Here is a 17,863-nt window from a genome sequence, read left to right as displayed (position 1 = left end):
GATAGGGAATATAGAGTGTAAGCTCCACTGGGGCAGGGACTGATGTGAATGGCCAAATATTCTCTGTAAAGCGCTGCGGAAAATGTGTGCGCTATATAAATAACTGGTAATAATTTTGATTGGTTGCTATGGGCAACATCTCTCACCCCTAGATGTACGAGAACACATCTGTGAACTATGCCAACTTCCAGCATTGAAAATGTCATCTTATTAAATCATTTTTGAAAATTGTCAGACAACATCATAGACCAGTGCCACAAAGAAAAAGTTAAAAAACAACAAAACTTACTGCATTTATGTTAATGTACTTGTAAATTATATATATATATATATTATTTTTTTTTAACTATGTAAAATATAGTCAAAGCTTAAGAAAATTAATACAACCTGGCCTAAAAGGTTAATGCCCACATAAAAATGTGCAAGCGTTTTGCTTTTCCCACAATAAACCTCACATACGTAAAGTAGTATATTTCAATAAGTGCTCTGTTAATACAAATCCATGCTGTTGAGGAAAAGTTACACATTATATAGCCAAGACTTTTCCACAAATTGGTTCGGTTTTGAAAATGATTATATTTTGTTATTAATTTTATTGTTCGTTGACTTGACATGACCTCACCTCATTAAGTAGAATAAGCTAAGGTTCCCTGCTGCATTTTAAATGTTGCTGTTTTTATTAATTTTTTTTACTATTAAGGCCAAATGTATGAAAAATCAAATTGTGTGTGTTTATATTCTCGTTAACTCTTTTATTAGGTCTTAGGAATCACTGTCCATTATTCTGAGAGCAATGTGGGGACAAAGCTGTCACCCGAGGGAACCCAATCTCGTCACACCCCCGAGCGGAGTCAGGAAGAATAGTTGGTCTTCTAGGCATAAAACTAAAGATCCACCAAAATGAAAGAAAAAAGCTACCGAAAATAAGTTCCTTGTATAACTGAGCTAATGATAACATACATAACTATATAAGTTGAAGGAAGATTTTTTTGCTATGCCCAGCAAACCGAAAGAGTCTGAGATAAAGTAGACCCCTATGGACTCTGCAGACAGCCTCTTATTTTCTCTATACCTACTAGGCAGCACAGATGGTGTAATGGTCAGCATTACTGTCGCCAGTGACGTATCTATAATGGGTGCAGTGTGTGCGGGGCACACGGGCCCCCCGGGTCCAGGGGGGCCCCGCACACACTGCACCCATATTATTTTAGACTTACCTGTCCGTGGTCCCACGTCAGGTGTCTGCGCTGCTCAGAACACCGGAAAATGGCCACCGCGGCCATTTTTCCGGTGTTCTGCGCATGCGCAGTAGACTACGGGCACTAGAGTGTGCCCGGACTCTACTGCACATGTACAGAACGCCGGAAAAATGTCCTCCACGGCCATTTACTGGCGTTCTGTGCAAGCGCAGTACACTCCGGGCACGCTCTAGTGCCCGGAGTCTACTAAGGCTCTGGTGGCTGGCTAGCTGCGTCAGTTGGCTGCCGGCCACCGGGGAGAGAGGAGGGGGCTCCGCACAGGGAGTGCACACGAGCCCCCTTCTCTCTTGAGAGGCCCCTGACTGTCGCACAGCACTGAGGTCGTGGGTTCGATTCCACTACAGCCCTAGCTGTGTGGAGTTTGTATATTCTCTCTGTGCTTGTGTGTGTTTCTTCCGGGTGCCAAGGTTTCCTCCCACACTCCAAAACTATACTGGTAGGTTATTTGACTCCCAACAAAAATTAATCCTAGTGTGTGAGCATGTGGTAGGGAATATAGGCCACCATTTATTAACGAGTTTTATCACCAAAGTGAGTGATAAATGTCACTGTGTATGATAAATGGAGCTCCAGCCAATCAGCTCCCAACTGTCAACTGTTAGAAAAATGACAGTTAGGAGCTGATTGGCTGGAGGACCATTAATCCTACACAGTGACATTTATCACTTGCTTTGGTCATAAAAGTCGTTAGTAAATGGGGGCCACAGATTATAAGTTCCACTGGGGCAGGGGCTGATGTGTATGGACAAATGTTCTCTGTAAAGCGCTGCGGAATATATGTGCGCTATATAAATAAATAATAACAGATAAAAGTATATGCAAGTCAGATGCAAATACAATATCAAGGTGTAACAAGCAATGTAAATGTCTATTGTCTACCTATATATATTTGCGAAGAATACTACTAGCTCTTTCATAGAATTCAGCCTGTTTTTATATTTTGAATATCCACTGACAAAAACAGCCTTACATGGTGGCAAATTGTACAGCCGTGGCCAAAAGTTTTGAGAATGACACAAGTATTGGTTTTCACAAAGTTTGCTGCTTCAGTGTTTTTAGACCTTTTTGTCAGATGTTACTATGGTATACGGAAGTAACATTACAGCATTACATAAGTGTCAGATGTTACTATGGTATACGGAAGTAACATTACAGCATTACATAAGTGTCAGGTGTTACTACGGTATACGGAAGTAACATTACAAGCATTTCATAAGTGTCACAGGCTTTTATTGACAATTACATTAAGTTTATGCAAAGAGTCAATATTTACAGTGCTGACCCTTCTTTTTCAAGACCTCTGCAACTCGCCCTGGCATGCTGTCATTCAGCTTCTGGGCCACATACTGACTGATGGCTGCCCATTCTTGTCTAATCAATGCTTGGAGTTTGTTAGAATTTGTGGGGTTTTGTTTGTCCACCCACCTCTTGAGGATTGACCACAAGTTCTCAATGGGATTAAGGTCTGGGGAGTTTCCTGGCCATGGACTCAAAATTTTGATGGGTCCATGAATGGTCTCAGGATGCTTTACTGTTGGCAGTAAACTCCCCAGATCTTGACACTTACGAAATGCTTGTAATGTTACCTCAGTATGCCATAGTAACATCTGACAAAAAGGTCTGAAAACACTGAAGCAGCAAACTTTGTGAAAACCAATACTTGTGTCATTCTCAAAACTTTTGGCCATGGCTGTACAGATTTCTACAGGATTTTTTATTTTTTTTTGTTGAAAAGGAAACATTTCTCACAGTGGGCGGCGTCCTTACTCCCATCAATAACTAGAACCATACTAAGGGCCTTAATCAATTAGCAGCAAAAACAGGGTTTTTTTACCATCAGTGAAAACGGACATTTTTCGCAAAAAAAAAAAGGCGAAAACGGCAAAAATGGAGAGAAAAAACTGTAGAAGAGTTTTCTCCATCCCAGACCAGGAGACAAAAAAAAAAGCAAAATCCTTACTTTTGACTAATAATGTGGGGATTTCTTTCAGAACCCTTTGGACCCCCCCCCCCCAATGCTAAATGACCCCAAAAATGTATCATAACTTGTGTACTTTGTCGAAAAATGACTGTGCAGATTCTGTGTAAATAACATTAAAAAGCTGCCTGCTGCGACCTCGAGTGATGTTTAAAACACTTGCCGCATCCATACTGCCCCCCAAAAAAATCAGACCCGATACGTTAAAACCATTTTCAACTAATTTTTTTTTTCACCCAAAATTTGCAAGGTCGTTTTTCGCCATAGTACACAACTTATGACAAAAAATTTGGGGTAATTTATCATTAGGGGGGTTGTCCATAGGGTTCTGTAAGAAATCCCCACATTTTTAGCCAAAAATAGGGATTTTGCATTTTTTTTTTCTCCTGGTCTGGGATGGAGAAAACTTTTCTCCACTTTTTTTCTCCATATTCGCCTGTTTGCTGTTTTCACCGTTTTTTTGGGTTTTTTTGCGGAAAACGTTCATTTTCACCACTAACTGAATACAGCCCTAAGGGGGAGTTGTATCAGGCTTTGGAGACAGCTAAAGTACCAACCAATTAGCTCCAAACTGCTGTTTTTCAAACACAGCCTGTAAACTGACAGTCAGGAGCTGATTAGTTGGTACAGATCTCTCTCCACTTCGCCTCTCTACAAGACTTGATACATTTCCACATAAACATGCATTTTGGGAGCACCACCAATAGATAAAACACCAGTCATTCGTAGCCGTATCCAGGAGACATAAGCAAAGACCGGCGCAGTCATACACGTTAAATGAGTAACAGATTCTCTCTGTCTAAAACATAAGAGAGCTGCCTTTCCCGGTAATGTTACACATACTTATGAGATGCACAGGTTACAAGTGTTATAGGCCTGAACGGCTATTGCCAGCTACGTGTTCAGAGTGAGTCACAATGATGAACTAGGTGAAAATGTGGCCCAGGGCGATATGTTAATATCCTGTATCCTGACCAAATGTGCAGCCTGTACCCTTACTCAGCATGTAAGTCAATGCTAGCACTAAGAGATGATCTGATTACATCTGTCTCACAGACAAGGGAAGGTGAGGTAGTGTATATCATTACGCTCTGGGTCAGGATTAAGCAGCCGGAGACTTTCCAACCATTGTGGAACTATAAGTCGCAGAATGCCTTGCATACCAGAGATTGCATGCATCTGCAATTTTGGCATGTTCTGTTTCACATGGATGGAAAGTCAGACACCGTGTAACTCTGCACTACCCCACTGTCTAGTCTACAGCTGCATTTCAGTGATGATTTACCCTGAATATTAAACACAGTATTAGCCCCTCTATTACACAGATTCCCTCACTCTGAGCAGACGTTCCCCTAAACGTCTCTTATTTCACTCACTCCCACGCAGCAGACACACAGCCTCATAAACCGCAAGCACTTCAACTCTAACCAGCAGAGAGCAGGGAAACCCCACACATGTCGGTCTCACCCACAGAGGGATAGGCACAAACCTCTAGGTGCAGCTTGGACCCGTTGCGGGCCAATTGTGGGGACAGTCATTTTGTTCGACATTCCAATTTTCGGCCTACCGATTCACTAAGAACGAGGCACGGAGTGCCTCATGCCTCAGTGAGGTACTGGCCTTTGGTGTACCGGTAGACCGCATATTAGTTTAGCCTCCATTGAGGGTAAGCAATGACTCCTCTTGATTATCAGGGGCAAACCTGGGAGGATGAGACAGCATGAACAACAAGGGGTTAATAGCGAGCATACGTTTTACTGGGCGCTGTAACCAATCAAAATGGACACATGCGATTACTGAGACTTCCGAGGGACATTTTCCCTGCGTTTATGGCCAGTATTGTGCATATGAAGAAAACTCAAGACACTAGTCCAGCGTCTGTGGTTTCTTAATAGTGTTTAATGAATTCTATTTGCAGTTTCAGTAGAGTCACAGCCAGATTATCCATTAGGCAAACCAGGCTCCTGCGTAGGGCCCAGTAGGTGCCGAGGGGCCCGGATAACTCAAACCCATTTATTCCTGTTTTTAGTTTTTTTTTCTTCTTTACAAAAGAGTGGGGGGATCAGTATCTTGCCTAGGGCTCCATGGGGGTCTTAATCTGGCTCTGAGTAGAACAACCATATAGAAAGCGCCAAAACAAACATACTGTACCAGGGGCGCAGGATTAATGGCAGCGTGTATGAGCCGGCAATTGCGTGTTATATTGGAGGTCCTTTTTCAGCTAGGCAAGCTGCAGACTTATACCGGGCTCAGAGTGAGTGCACGATGTCTGCCCTATAAATGTGAGCATGTGGAAGTGTTAGTGCTCGGGGCTACGGAACACACATGATATATTTTATGCTTCCTGCTACGCTAAGTGCAGGCAACCTTTTCATGTTACTCCTCACATCTCGCTGCAGGCCTGTCACACTGACACACATACAGCGGATGTCTCGGAAACAGGAAGGAGAAAAGCTGAACCGAAAAGAGGGCACGAAGAAATACAATATTCTTGCGTGTGTATATATATATATATATATATATACACACTATGTATTTACTAAAGTGAGAGATTTTAGAAGTGGAGATGTTGCCCATAGCAACCAATCATATTCTACTTAACATTTAATTAGCACCTTCTAGAAGATAATAGTTATATTTGCACCGCACACCCTGCACCCATATTATTTTAAACTCACCTGTCCGTGGTCCCCCGCCGGGTGTCAGCGCTGCTCAGAACACCGGAAAATGGCCGCCGCGTCCATTTTTCCGGTGTTCTGCGCATGCCCGGAGTCTACTAATGCTCCGGTGGCTGGCCAGCCGCATCAGTCGGCTGCCGGCCAACGGGGAGAGAGGAGGGGGCCCCGATTGGGGAGTGCACTCTTAAGACGCCCCTGCCTCTAAGGCATAGTACATAGACCCCTGTGTTTGAAAAATGACAGTTAGAAGCTGATTGGCTGGAGCACCATTTAAGATTAGCAACGAGTGATAACAAGAATATCGGTCATCATCAAATGGGACCCCAAGAATTGTCTCTCTGTATAACTCTACAAAGTCTCACTTGAGTCAGATATGGGCAGTGGGATCACTATGTATGTATGTGTGTATATATATATATAATAAACAAAATAATAATGTTGCCTACATTCTTGTGGGTAGCTGTAAATTGTCCTGATATCATTGGTGATATCAGATGTGGCCATGAATGTGGTTCTAGGTAACTACTGCAGACCTGTATGTGTTGTCAAATTCTGACCACTCTAATGGAGGTGTTTGCTAATGGGAACCAGTCAGAAACTAGCTATAATTTTATATAATGTTGTAGATAAACAATAGCTATAGTCTGATTGGTTGCTATGGGCAAACACCTCCACAGAATCAGTGTGTGGCCAACCGGGATGACCCCCCAGGCTTCTCCGGGGCGGCTCATAAGGTTGGAAGTTATAACCCGCTGTTAATTTTTTCTATGTTCAAACAATCTTGTTACACTTTGTGGCACATACTGTATGTCTAAGTAACAGCTTAAGGCAGCAGAAAAATGGCAAAAAAACACCTGGCCATGTTTTACCCAGTGAGTAATAGTAGTGTGGCTATCTCTCTAATAGCTGGCATAATCCTGTTATCAATATAACGGGGAAGAAAAATAAACTTTAATAATGGAAATGACACACAATTGTGATAACACTACTCATTTAATGATAATAGCAGCTTTTTATTGATTTTAATGCTTATTTTAGAGAGAGCACTTAAGGAATTATGTATGTGGGTTTATTGATAGTCATTACTCCTGTATACAGAACGGCTGGGGGGGGGCCTTAGACTTGTCCAGTATATTTATAGCACCTGTGTAGACAGAACATCATAAATTTACTAAAAAAAACCCCACTATAAATATTATAAAGTCAAATTATTATTCTTATTATTATAACTCTATTTTGTACCTAACCAGGGAATATTTTTACTGGAAGTAAACCAGACTCTGAGTTCACAGTACATATTCTATATAATAATCAGAATAATGATCTCGCTATATGTCCTATGTACTAGACTAGTAGTTCCCAAACTTTCTTGAACCACAGCACCCTAGAGTATCAGCGTTTTGTTCACGGCGCCCCTAGGCCAAAAGTTTCTTCTTAAGGAATGTAGCAAAAAAAATGAAACCAATGAAATTATGCTTTGCGGTCACCCTTAGGGTCAGTTACGTGGTGGACAGGACGGTACTTCTGTTTGTCCACGTATATTACGACTGGCAGCCACCAGCACTGGTTTTGTCTTTCACATTGGACCATAAATAATTTGAACTGGTAATGGCACAACAACCCATGGCACCCTTGCCAGTGCCCAGCAGCGCCCAGTTTGGAAACCACCGTACTAGACATTAAATTGGTAGGTGAGGCCTACTGGATTTCAGAACTAAATTATTTAATCCACAGTCAGACAACCTGCGGCTCTTGCGCTGTGTACCAGTATGCGTCTGCTGTGGGACTACAAGTGTCATAGTGCCTTTTCAGCCAGAATAGTTACTTAGTAGCTGTAGAGAGACGAGTTGCTTTTTTTGTGGTTTCCATAACCACTTAACGCGTATTTTTTCACAGATTCTTAGGAAGTACCTGCACTCAGTAAATTACCCCCTTTATAAAGTAACAGGGGGAGTTTTGCTGTAGAGTCTGTAGAGATTAGTGTAGACCCGTTAATGACTGATCAGGATATTCCATGTATAAAATCCCAAACTCCTAAGGCGCTGATTCAGCTAAAGTTACTCCTTCCTCCAGCTCTGGAAGAACATTTCTATAACAGAGCATTATCCAAGAGTATACGACAATGTAAATATTCAGAAAGGTACATTCCAGCTCTCTCCGTCACTAGTGGTCCTCTGAGTGGCCCTCCGGAAGTACTCTCCAGGCTGGCATTATCAGAAAGAAATTTATCTGCTAGAGGAAAATAACCTGTCCGCGTTTATAGTAATTATGTCTGTAATCCAACATTGCTACAATCCAATAGATGTAATGTAATGTAACCTGTACATGCAAGGAGGCAGTGTACCTACGTGACACTTAGAGGAGCCCGCACAGCACCAGTATATTGTATACATCAGCCATGTAACACTGACAAGTATGTACTCACACTTCATGTCAGAACAGACACCAGCAATACTCACCTTACAGCAAGCATGCTGCAGGACTGTCCAACAAACATTAGTACAACAAGGAGCTTATTCTTTTGTTTGTTAATGAAATATATATGCACCCAGTATAAGCTATTTTGGTACCTTACCCACCAGCAATGTGACATATTGGTTTACAATGCACATCTCTCAATGTGCTTTGTTCTGTTAGTATACAGAGTGTGGCAAACCTTTGTTCTAAACTCTCACTGAGTCCTCCAAGAGCATGTAAACTTGTAGTTTATGTCTACATAGTTCATTAGAGGAGATTTAATTACCAGTTTGTGGTGCTTTGTTACAAAAAAAAGTATCCAATAAAGAAGAGTATATATATATATATATATATATATATATATATATATACATACAATTATACATACATACATATACTGTGTCGATTTTTTTGTGTGTATTTATATTTATATACTGAGTGGGTGTTTGTGTGTGTATATATATATATATATATATATATATATATATATATACATACACATAAATTCATGCAAATATATACACATATATATACTGTGTGGGTATATTATTTATATATATTAATATATATATATATAAACATGCACACACATATACTGCTAAGCTAGAGTCACACTACTTATTTCAGTAGGGAAATTAGTAAGGTAATTAAGCACCAATGTATTGTGTTGTGTTGTTGTATAATGTTGTGCAGAAAATAAACTCTCATTCCGATTGTGCGATCCCAGTTGGTGTTATAATGATTCATGCATAGTGCGCTGAGAAGTACCTGACCTCAAGGATTATTCTTCTAAAACAGCTTTATCTGATACTTTTCCAGATATTCCCTCACTATCCACAGACTATCGCAACTCTGCGGTCACTCCTGAAACATGAAAGCTCATTTAAAAAAAAATCCTAAACTTTTATCACCGGTTGAGCAGCCGATTTGCATCTTTTATCTACCTGTAATACAAACGCTGCTTCATGCTCGAGGTTTAATAGGAAGCAAGAAGCCAGGCACTGCTTATGTCACTGACCCGGGTGGAAATGAACGCCTGATTTATCTACGACAAATAATAAAAACATGCACCTCTTACAGACTGCTGCTTGTCCCGGTAATCTGAAATTACTGCTTTCTATTTTTTTTTTTTTATTTCGTTGTATTGTATTATTTCGAGCGGCCTAGCTCTGACCATATACTCTGCACTGCTCTAAACCACATTACATATCACTGTCACACCGACAGTCTCTTCAACTCTGAGCCAATTATTTTTGAGAACTAAAAAGTTGGGCTGTGCAGCCATCTGTAAGCCATACAGCAGAGTCTCTGGACATACAGAAAGATCTGCTGGTATATGTACTAAGCCTTGGAGAGAGATAAAAGTGGAGATAGATAAAGTACCAACCAATCAGCTCCTAACTGTCACTTTACAGGCTGTGTTTGAAAAATGACAGTTATGTGATTGGTTGGTACTTTATCTCTCTCTTCAAGGCTTAGTACATCTCCCCCAGAAGCTGATGGCTATAAGGTGAAAGATATTTGAGGGCCAAAAACAGCCCTGGGGCCACCAACTGGACAGCCCTGGCCAAACCGCTGACAGCGTAATAATAACTTTCTGTGTGCGCCTACTGTACAGATGGCAGCACAATTTTTGTATATGCGGATTGATAAATCACATGTACGGTGAAACCATTTCCGTAGCTGAAAGGACACCAAAACCACAACGGTACATTTACCTCTAAAAAGCAAAGTGCACGTTCTGGAGTCCACAGAAAAAACACAGATACGTAGATACGAGCCTCATGACGAAACTCCTCTCCGCCCAGGCTTATCTACACTTCAACATGTACATTTCCCCGCCGCCGAATAGCCCTGACATGGGTTCTTCAAGGACAAAAGTCACCATAGAACTCTTAATAAATAAGGAAGTGACCTTACACCGGGCCATAGAACTAACAGTCTACCTCTACCACCTGGATGCTGTATTCTTTTACTGGAATTCAAAAACTAGATCAGTCCCGAAACAGGTGCATTCGCAGTTGGAAGATCTCTGAGCAACGGGTTACCTTCAGCTATTTACTGTTACCATAGAGGATATTAGAAGCTGTCAATCTGATTCAGTAAAACAAAACATTGATTCATATGTCTATGCCATTTATAATCGCTCATCACTATTTCAATGGATATTATCCTAGCATAGAACTTGGCAAATGACTTAGCAATATGTCTTGATGCAACGAAAAAAAAATCAAACTGTTCCTATAATTATTATTATTATTTATTTATATGGCATCACAAGTGTTCCGCAGCGCCTTACAAAGTACACTTTGGGATTTCGGTCTTCTATTTGCTGTGATTTGAAGTTGTAAAACTCCCAGCAACTATAAACTGTTGACTATGAAATAAATATTCAGTGACAATAATAGATAACAGGCTAATATGTAGATTGTTCGAAGGAGAAACGTTTGTGGATTGTCTGAGCATTGACTTTGCCTAGAGTGTTAGCAGTTTGGCACAGAATTGATGGGCTTGTGTTAACCAAACGATTATGTATACTGACGGGTCTAAACTAATAACTATGTTACTGCATTTGTTTTGTTACGGAGCCATGGATGATATCATTCAAAATTTAGGAGTCATTCATTCAAATCTAGGAACTTTGTGCATTGCTCAAAGTCATTTGACAACGTTTGCAATAGCAATAAAATGAAGATAATACAAATAAAATAACACAGTTAGTGCAATGGTGGGATAAATGCTAGGACTACAGAGCAATCATTAATTTATAAGCAAAGTGCAACATGGAAGCAGTGAATATTCTCTTTTTATATATGTTGTGCACATTCCAACCTGTTTCATACACACAGTAGTACTAAGCTGCTATTTCACAAACATAACATGGAATTTACAAAGATTTTGGAATCGGTGAATGTAGGCACAAAATAAATAAATACATTTTTAAAAAATAGCACTAGTCAAAAAATACAAAAAAAAAGTAAAAAATAAATAAGTAAAAATATATATATATATATTTTCCCCAATTAATATTTTTTTTTTCTAGACGCCAGATAGAAAAGGATGCCATGATTAGGGACATGACTCCTGTAAATAGGTACAAAATCTAAATGTATGTTTCTATCACCAAATGTAAACTCATGAGGATATCACATCAGATTAAGATATATCATAAAACTGAAAAAGATAACAAATACTGATTTACATAATAAAAAATATATATTTGTAATCTTGTCAATGTGTGATCAGTAGACACATGTATTATAATAATAATAATAATAATAAAAATATATATTATACTGTATGAATAATAAGGGTCAATGTATTCATCTTCTATTTTTTTATTTAAAAAAAACTTAGTGATGTAGAATTAATGTAGAAAATAGAAAGAAATATAATTTGAGATATTCATTGTAATTTAGGTCAGAAATGTTGCACAATAACGAGAATAAATGGTGCATTAGAGGGTTAAGGACAAAAAAAAGATATATGAATTTTAATATTTGATATATATTTTTGTCCTGAAGATTGTGACTAATAAAACTCCATCACACTCAGTGAGGCAGCTTAGAAGGGAGTCATTGTTTTATGGACCAGCAGAATGCCACTGCTACAGTAGCCAGGCCATAATATATAATTCATCTTTAACCACTGCCCACAACACTCTTTCCGTTGAATATTTAGTATAAGACATCTGGTTGTAAAATGACTGTACAATTTCTTCCTCTCTAATTACAACACAGCAATTTTATTTGTTACTGATATAAAGTATATTTAAGACTGATGATATGTTTCACATCTTGTGAATTTCCAGTTCTACAAATAAATAGCAGCAAGGAAATGAATGAAAGATCCTTTGCATATTAACCAAACAGCACAACTGTCCCAGTGATACAGTATCTTGCATAAATAAACAGAAAAATATAATTATTATACCAAGACACAATGCAAAAATTACCTAACCTGCACTTTCTTAATGCAAATCTAATCAATAATTAACACTAAATAAAGACTTTCTACTGTAATTGTGCAGCGACAATTCACATTTTTTACTTATTTAAGATTGTAAAATGCAGAATAAGCATAAATAACTGAGGCAATACAGTTATCAAAGAGTAACTAAAAGTTATTGGGGACTTCATTTTTTAATTACAGTACAAAGTTTAGCTTTTATTTTATAAACATATCTAACAGCAGGTATGTCTTATTTGCATCACAATTTCAAAAGAACCAAGAACTGGAAAAAAAAAATTCTGAAAATGTGAAGATGGATTTTGTTACATGGGAACATTTGTTTGTTTTTTTATTTGTGGCTGAATTTGCTGGCTAATAATGTAATTTTACTTGGTTTTCTGCACCAAATAAATGACACACAGGTGGGGGGTTTCCAGTTTTTGTATTGGAGAGGTTTAGCATAAATTATTAGTGCTAATCTTATCTTGTCACCAATTAATTTAGAGACAAATACTGTAATGTGCCAAAAAATAATAATCTTAACATATACTAATAATATAACATAATAACAGATTTCGGGCACTGTAGACACAGCACACACAAGTCAATACAACAGTTTTGGAACAGAAGCCTGGATGTATTTATCCATAGAGTTTGTCTTCCCATATTTTGTTGCAGAAATAAATATAGTAATATACATATGCCCCCTGGAGAAAATTCTGCTCCATTGCTGAGTTAATGCAGAAATGCCTCTGGGGATATTCACTGTAAATTAAAATACTTGGCACCAATCTTGCAGCAGGAAGACACAGACAAGACGATTAACTATTCTATTGCCAAAATAAATAGGGTGTATTCTTTAAATATGCATCTAAAAAATAGCAGGCACTGTTTTATTACATCCCATTGATATAATGTTGCAACTTGCACGTCAAATACCCCCAATAGTAAAATGGGGATTAATGTTTTGCTTCTTAGAAGTTATGAAAAATTAGGGGGGGGGGGGGTAAATGGATGAATACACAAAACACAGAGATAATAAATATTTAACTTTGTCTATTAAATGGCAAATCTGTAGGAAACTTATGAAAATAAACCTGACAGCCTCATAAAATGCTTCTGCAAGGAGGCTAATTCAGAATACTCAATAATGTAACATAATAGGCTGGGAAAGAGTTTATCTTCTAAAACCTGAAACAAGTTGACACCATTGGTTCTGGATAATGCATGACATTATAAACTTTAAGGATGAGTTTCTTTGGAACTGGGAAGAAGTTGCTGCATTGATTTGGGTGGAACTAGGATCGGGGTGGCCAAACTATTCTGCAGACTTTGCGACAATACGCATATGCCCCATTGTAGGGTGCCTTGTCCTGAGGTCACCTTACCCAGAAGTCCAGTCCCCCCTCTCCCACTTCCCCAGTTCCCCCAGCGCACTCACCTTGAACGCCACCGGCAGTGTCTTGTTGCAGCGCCAGTGGGAGGGCAGCACTGAGCACAGGAAGTTGGGACTGTCTGTGCGTACCAGCTCCGCCGGGTGATCCGCGATGATCTCCACCATGGTGCGGTTATCGTGCGCCCGCAGCCTGGGCACCGGCAGCGCCGCTTCCTGCTGTTGTGGCTGGGGCTGCTGCGGGGCGGGCACCGTGCTCACGTCGCTCATCTTGCCGGGCTGCAGGCTGCTGGAGGGCGGGCTGAACCTCCGGCTGGTGCTGGGATCTACGGGAATACGCATCACAACAGCCACGGGTTATTGTCAAGACTGGGGAGGGGGATGGAGGGAGATGTGTGCGGATAGAGGGGACACAAGGAGCAGGGACAGTGCCCCCAAGGTACAGTATGTGTAGGTAACCAGTCACTCAGTAATAGCTGATAGCATTGGGGTAGAGGCGGCTGCAGGGGCCAGTCTGGTGGGGATCTCGGAGTATAGTGGTGCAGGTTGGCACAGAGGGTGCTGAATGGAAGAGGATCTGGCTGTTGGTGAGGTCGGTGTATAGAAGTGCAGACTGGCAGCTGGCACAGAGGGTGCTGGATGGAAGAAGAGCTTGGCTGGTGGTGAGGTCGGTGTCTAGGTTGGCACAGAGGGTGCTGAATAGAAGAGGCTCTGGCTGGTGGTGAGCTCGGTGTATACGGGCGCAGGCTGGCACAGAGGGTGCTGGATGGCAGAGGCTATGGCTGGTGGTGAGGTCGGTAATTTTGGGTTGTTTGCTGGCACAGAGGGTGCTGGATGGAAGAGGCTCTGGCTGGTGGTGAGCTTGGTGTAAAAGGGTGCAGGCTGGCACAGGGGGTGCTGAATGGAAGAGTATCTGGCTTGTGTTGAGCTCGGTGTATTGGGGTGCAGGCTGGCACAGGGGGTCCTGGGAGAAGAGGCGCTGCGCCAGGAGTCTGTGCGTAAAGATGGTCTTGGATGGCTCCCAGTCCCCGCGATTATGTTGCGCTGTGGCTGGAGGAGGGTGTGTGGGACATGGAATACACAGCACCGGTATGTTCCAGGTCCCGTTATGTGCTGGATACACTGAGTTTTCCCGGGTACAATCTGTCAGCGATCCAGGATAAGGCACTGTGCCGTGCGCAATAACTGTGCGCCCCCGCTGAGGATGCTGGCTGCACGGCTTGGAAGGCACTGCTGCTGCGGTCTGTCCCTTGGTTTCTCTGCAAAACCCTAGCTACCTGTACAGAATACAGATGGTAGGGTCTTTGCCTAATAATGCTGTCTCTAGGTAACCCCCAGGATGCAGCGCCTGTCTGCAGAAAGTTCCTGTTTAATATGAATGGAAGTGTTGCCCAACACCCAGGATGCTATCTAGACTCCTAAATTGTAATAATAAAAAGACAAATGCATGAGAGCCTGCTAGTAACGTGTGTCCTGCAATGCGTCCTTCTGGTGTGTGTTAGATGATCTGTCTATAAGGTTATTGACATGAAAAGTGCATGGTGAAGTGTTGGCCCCATAGATGTCCCTCTGCAGTCCGCGCACTGGCACAGGGGGTGCAGGTCAGGAGCTGGTGTGCATGAGTGCAGAGCAGTCCGGGGCATCTCCGGGGAGAGAGAGACTTCAGTTCCGAGCAGTCCCAGTTGGCACAGTGATAGCTCAGCCGAAGTGAGGTGGTGGTAGTAGCACCCACAAATCTGCAGCCAGTAACCGCCACGGAGTCCCCCAAATTATTCCTTTTTTTTATCTCCTTTGCAAAGATGCAAAAATAGGGGGTAGCACTTTTCTTCTCTGAAGATCTGTCAGGATCAAGGCAGGAAAGTTAAAAAAAAAAAAAAAAAGCCAGCAGAGCTGCGGTTGGTAGAGGTGGCTTGTCCTGAAATGTGTCTTTTTTCTCTGCAGTAGGCTGGATTTGTAATGATTAGGGGTTTTTGTGGTTTATATAGTAGTGAGTCCTCTGCAGCCAGAATAGGAAGAGACACGCAGACACGTGCTTGTGCCCTGGCACGGGATCAGACTCATTAGCATGTGCCCAGCCTGCTGCCCCCATCCACAGAGCTCACCAGCAGCAGCTCCTCTCCTGTGCCTTGCCCCCAGCCCCGCACACAACAAGCACAAGGGGAGATGGCAGACAGCTGGAAGAGAAGACACAAGAGAAGTTTAGCTGTTTCCCTAAATGCACTGGATGAGGCAGCAGCCTCTGTGCGCACAGCCAGCAGCCTGTTTGTGTGTCTGTGTTACAGCAGGGGAAAAAAGGGCAGATCTTATTAAGAGCATTTTCTGTACCCAATAGTAGTGGTGCACAACGCCTCCCACCGCAGATAAGGGCCTATGAAAACCCTGCTGTGTGATTTGGGGAAATCCACTGTGCCATGTCCTGTTCCACCTTCTCAGCTGCGTCTCTGGTGCTACTGGATGATGATTTGGGCTGGAGGGGGGTGAGGTGATGGCAGCCTGGACTAGTATCACACCGGGGGATAATAAACTGTGTGTACTACACTTGTGTTATTGCTCGGGGATACGCTGTGTCTGCTGCTAGCACATGGAAAGGCTACCTGCTGTGACATGGGTTTGTAGAAGGACCTGAACAGCTGACGGGCACTGCATGGGTTAATGTAGTAAAGACGTCATTATACAGACCTATACTGGTGGTGTATGACGTCACGCCCACTATAATGGGGCTGACACTATATAGAACTAGCCTAGAAAGTGTCAGTATTACAGAGCTGTGTTGGAAAATGCCAGTGTGCAAAGATATACTGGAGCTATATAGGGACATGTGTGTATATATATATATATATATATATATATATATTTTTTATATTGGCATGTATTACTGCTGTTATATAGGGCTACCCAGGAACATGTCATCTATACAATTGTATATTGAATAATGCTGACATTACTGTACCATATAGAGCAGCCACTTTCCATATTAAATCTACCATATGTTCACACGTTAAGTGTATGTAAAGTTCCTGCAGGGCTTTATAAAATGCTATAGAAGAATGTTACTCACTAATAAATATATACCGTGCCATCCGAATGTATCACTAGTGTAACTAGCTGCTCAGAGGGGATTGTCCATGGACTAGTTGATACTGCTGGGTGATTTATTTGTAATGCTCATAGCAGTGCCACAGCAGGGCTCATCCTCCTCTGACTATAGCGATGTTACAGTGCACAGAGGTGTAGCTGGGATAACAATTGTGGTGTAGTGAGTTAAGAATGAATAGTGGTATATAGTGCGTAACAGTTGTGTAGCCGGTTAACAATGAATAGTGGCATAGGGTGTGACAATTGTGTAGAGTGTTAACCATAAACAGTGTTAGTGTGTAACAATTGTGTAGTGTGTTTACAATGATTCGTGATATAGTGCGTAGCAGTTGTGTAGCCGGTTAACAATGAATAGTGGTTTAGTGTGTAACTGCTACGCGGTAGTGTAGTATGTTAACAATAAATAGTGGTATAGTGTGTGACAATTGTGTGTAGAGTGTTAACAAAAAATAGTGTTTGTGTGTAGCAATTGTGGCATAGTGTGTTAACAATGAATAGTGGTATAGTGTGTGACAATTGTGTAGAGCGTTTACAATAAATAGTGGTACAGTGTGTAACAATTGTGTAGAGTGGTAATGACTAGTGAGACAGTGTGTAACAATTGTGTAGAGTGGTAATGACTAGTGAGACAGTGTGTAACAATTGTGTAGAGGTAATGACTAGTGAGGCAGTGTGTAACAATTGTGTAGAGCAGTGGTTCCCAAATTTTCTTGAATCACGGCACCCTAGAGTATCAGTATTTTTTTCACGGCACCCCATAGCCAAAGGTTTGTTATTAAGAATTTCAGAAAAAAATGATTCAGTAAATTGTGCTTACATGACATCCATAGGTTTAGTTATGTGGTGGTGGACAGGGTTGTGTTTCTGTTTGTCCACATATTTTATGTTTTTGCCTCTTACATTGACCATAAAAAGTTTGATTTGGTGCTGGACCACAAATTTGAGGCACCCCTGAGAGTGTTCCGAGGCACCCCAGAGTGCCACGACACCCAGATTGGGAACCACTGGTGTAGCGTGTTAACAATGAGTGTAACAATGGTCATGTACTGTG

General features: G+C 41.3%; 1 protein-coding gene across 1 annotated transcript in view; it reads right to left on the bottom strand.

The window, feature by feature from the left end:
• RUNX2 (RUNX family transcription factor 2) overlaps positions 1-17,863 on the bottom strand; it is a 203,130-nt gene that overhangs the window by 77,804 nt on the left and 107,463 nt on the right. Inside the window, exon 2 of the mRNA XM_088467256.1 lies at positions 13,765-14,042. Within this exon, the coding sequence (XP_088323382.1) occupies positions 13,765-14,042 (278 nt within the window). The remainder of the gene's footprint in view (positions 1-13,764; positions 14,043-17,863) is intronic.

This window comes from Taudactylus pleione, unplaced genomic scaffold (genome assembly GCF_031769625.1).
Source record: "Taudactylus pleione unplaced genomic scaffold, aTauple2 ptg000070l, whole genome shotgun sequence".
Taxonomy (NCBI): Eukaryota; Metazoa; Chordata; class Amphibia; order Anura; family Myobatrachidae; genus Taudactylus; species Taudactylus pleione.
The sequence above is the reverse complement of the archived record's forward strand: the minus strand, read 5'-3'. Positions and strand labels throughout refer to the sequence as shown.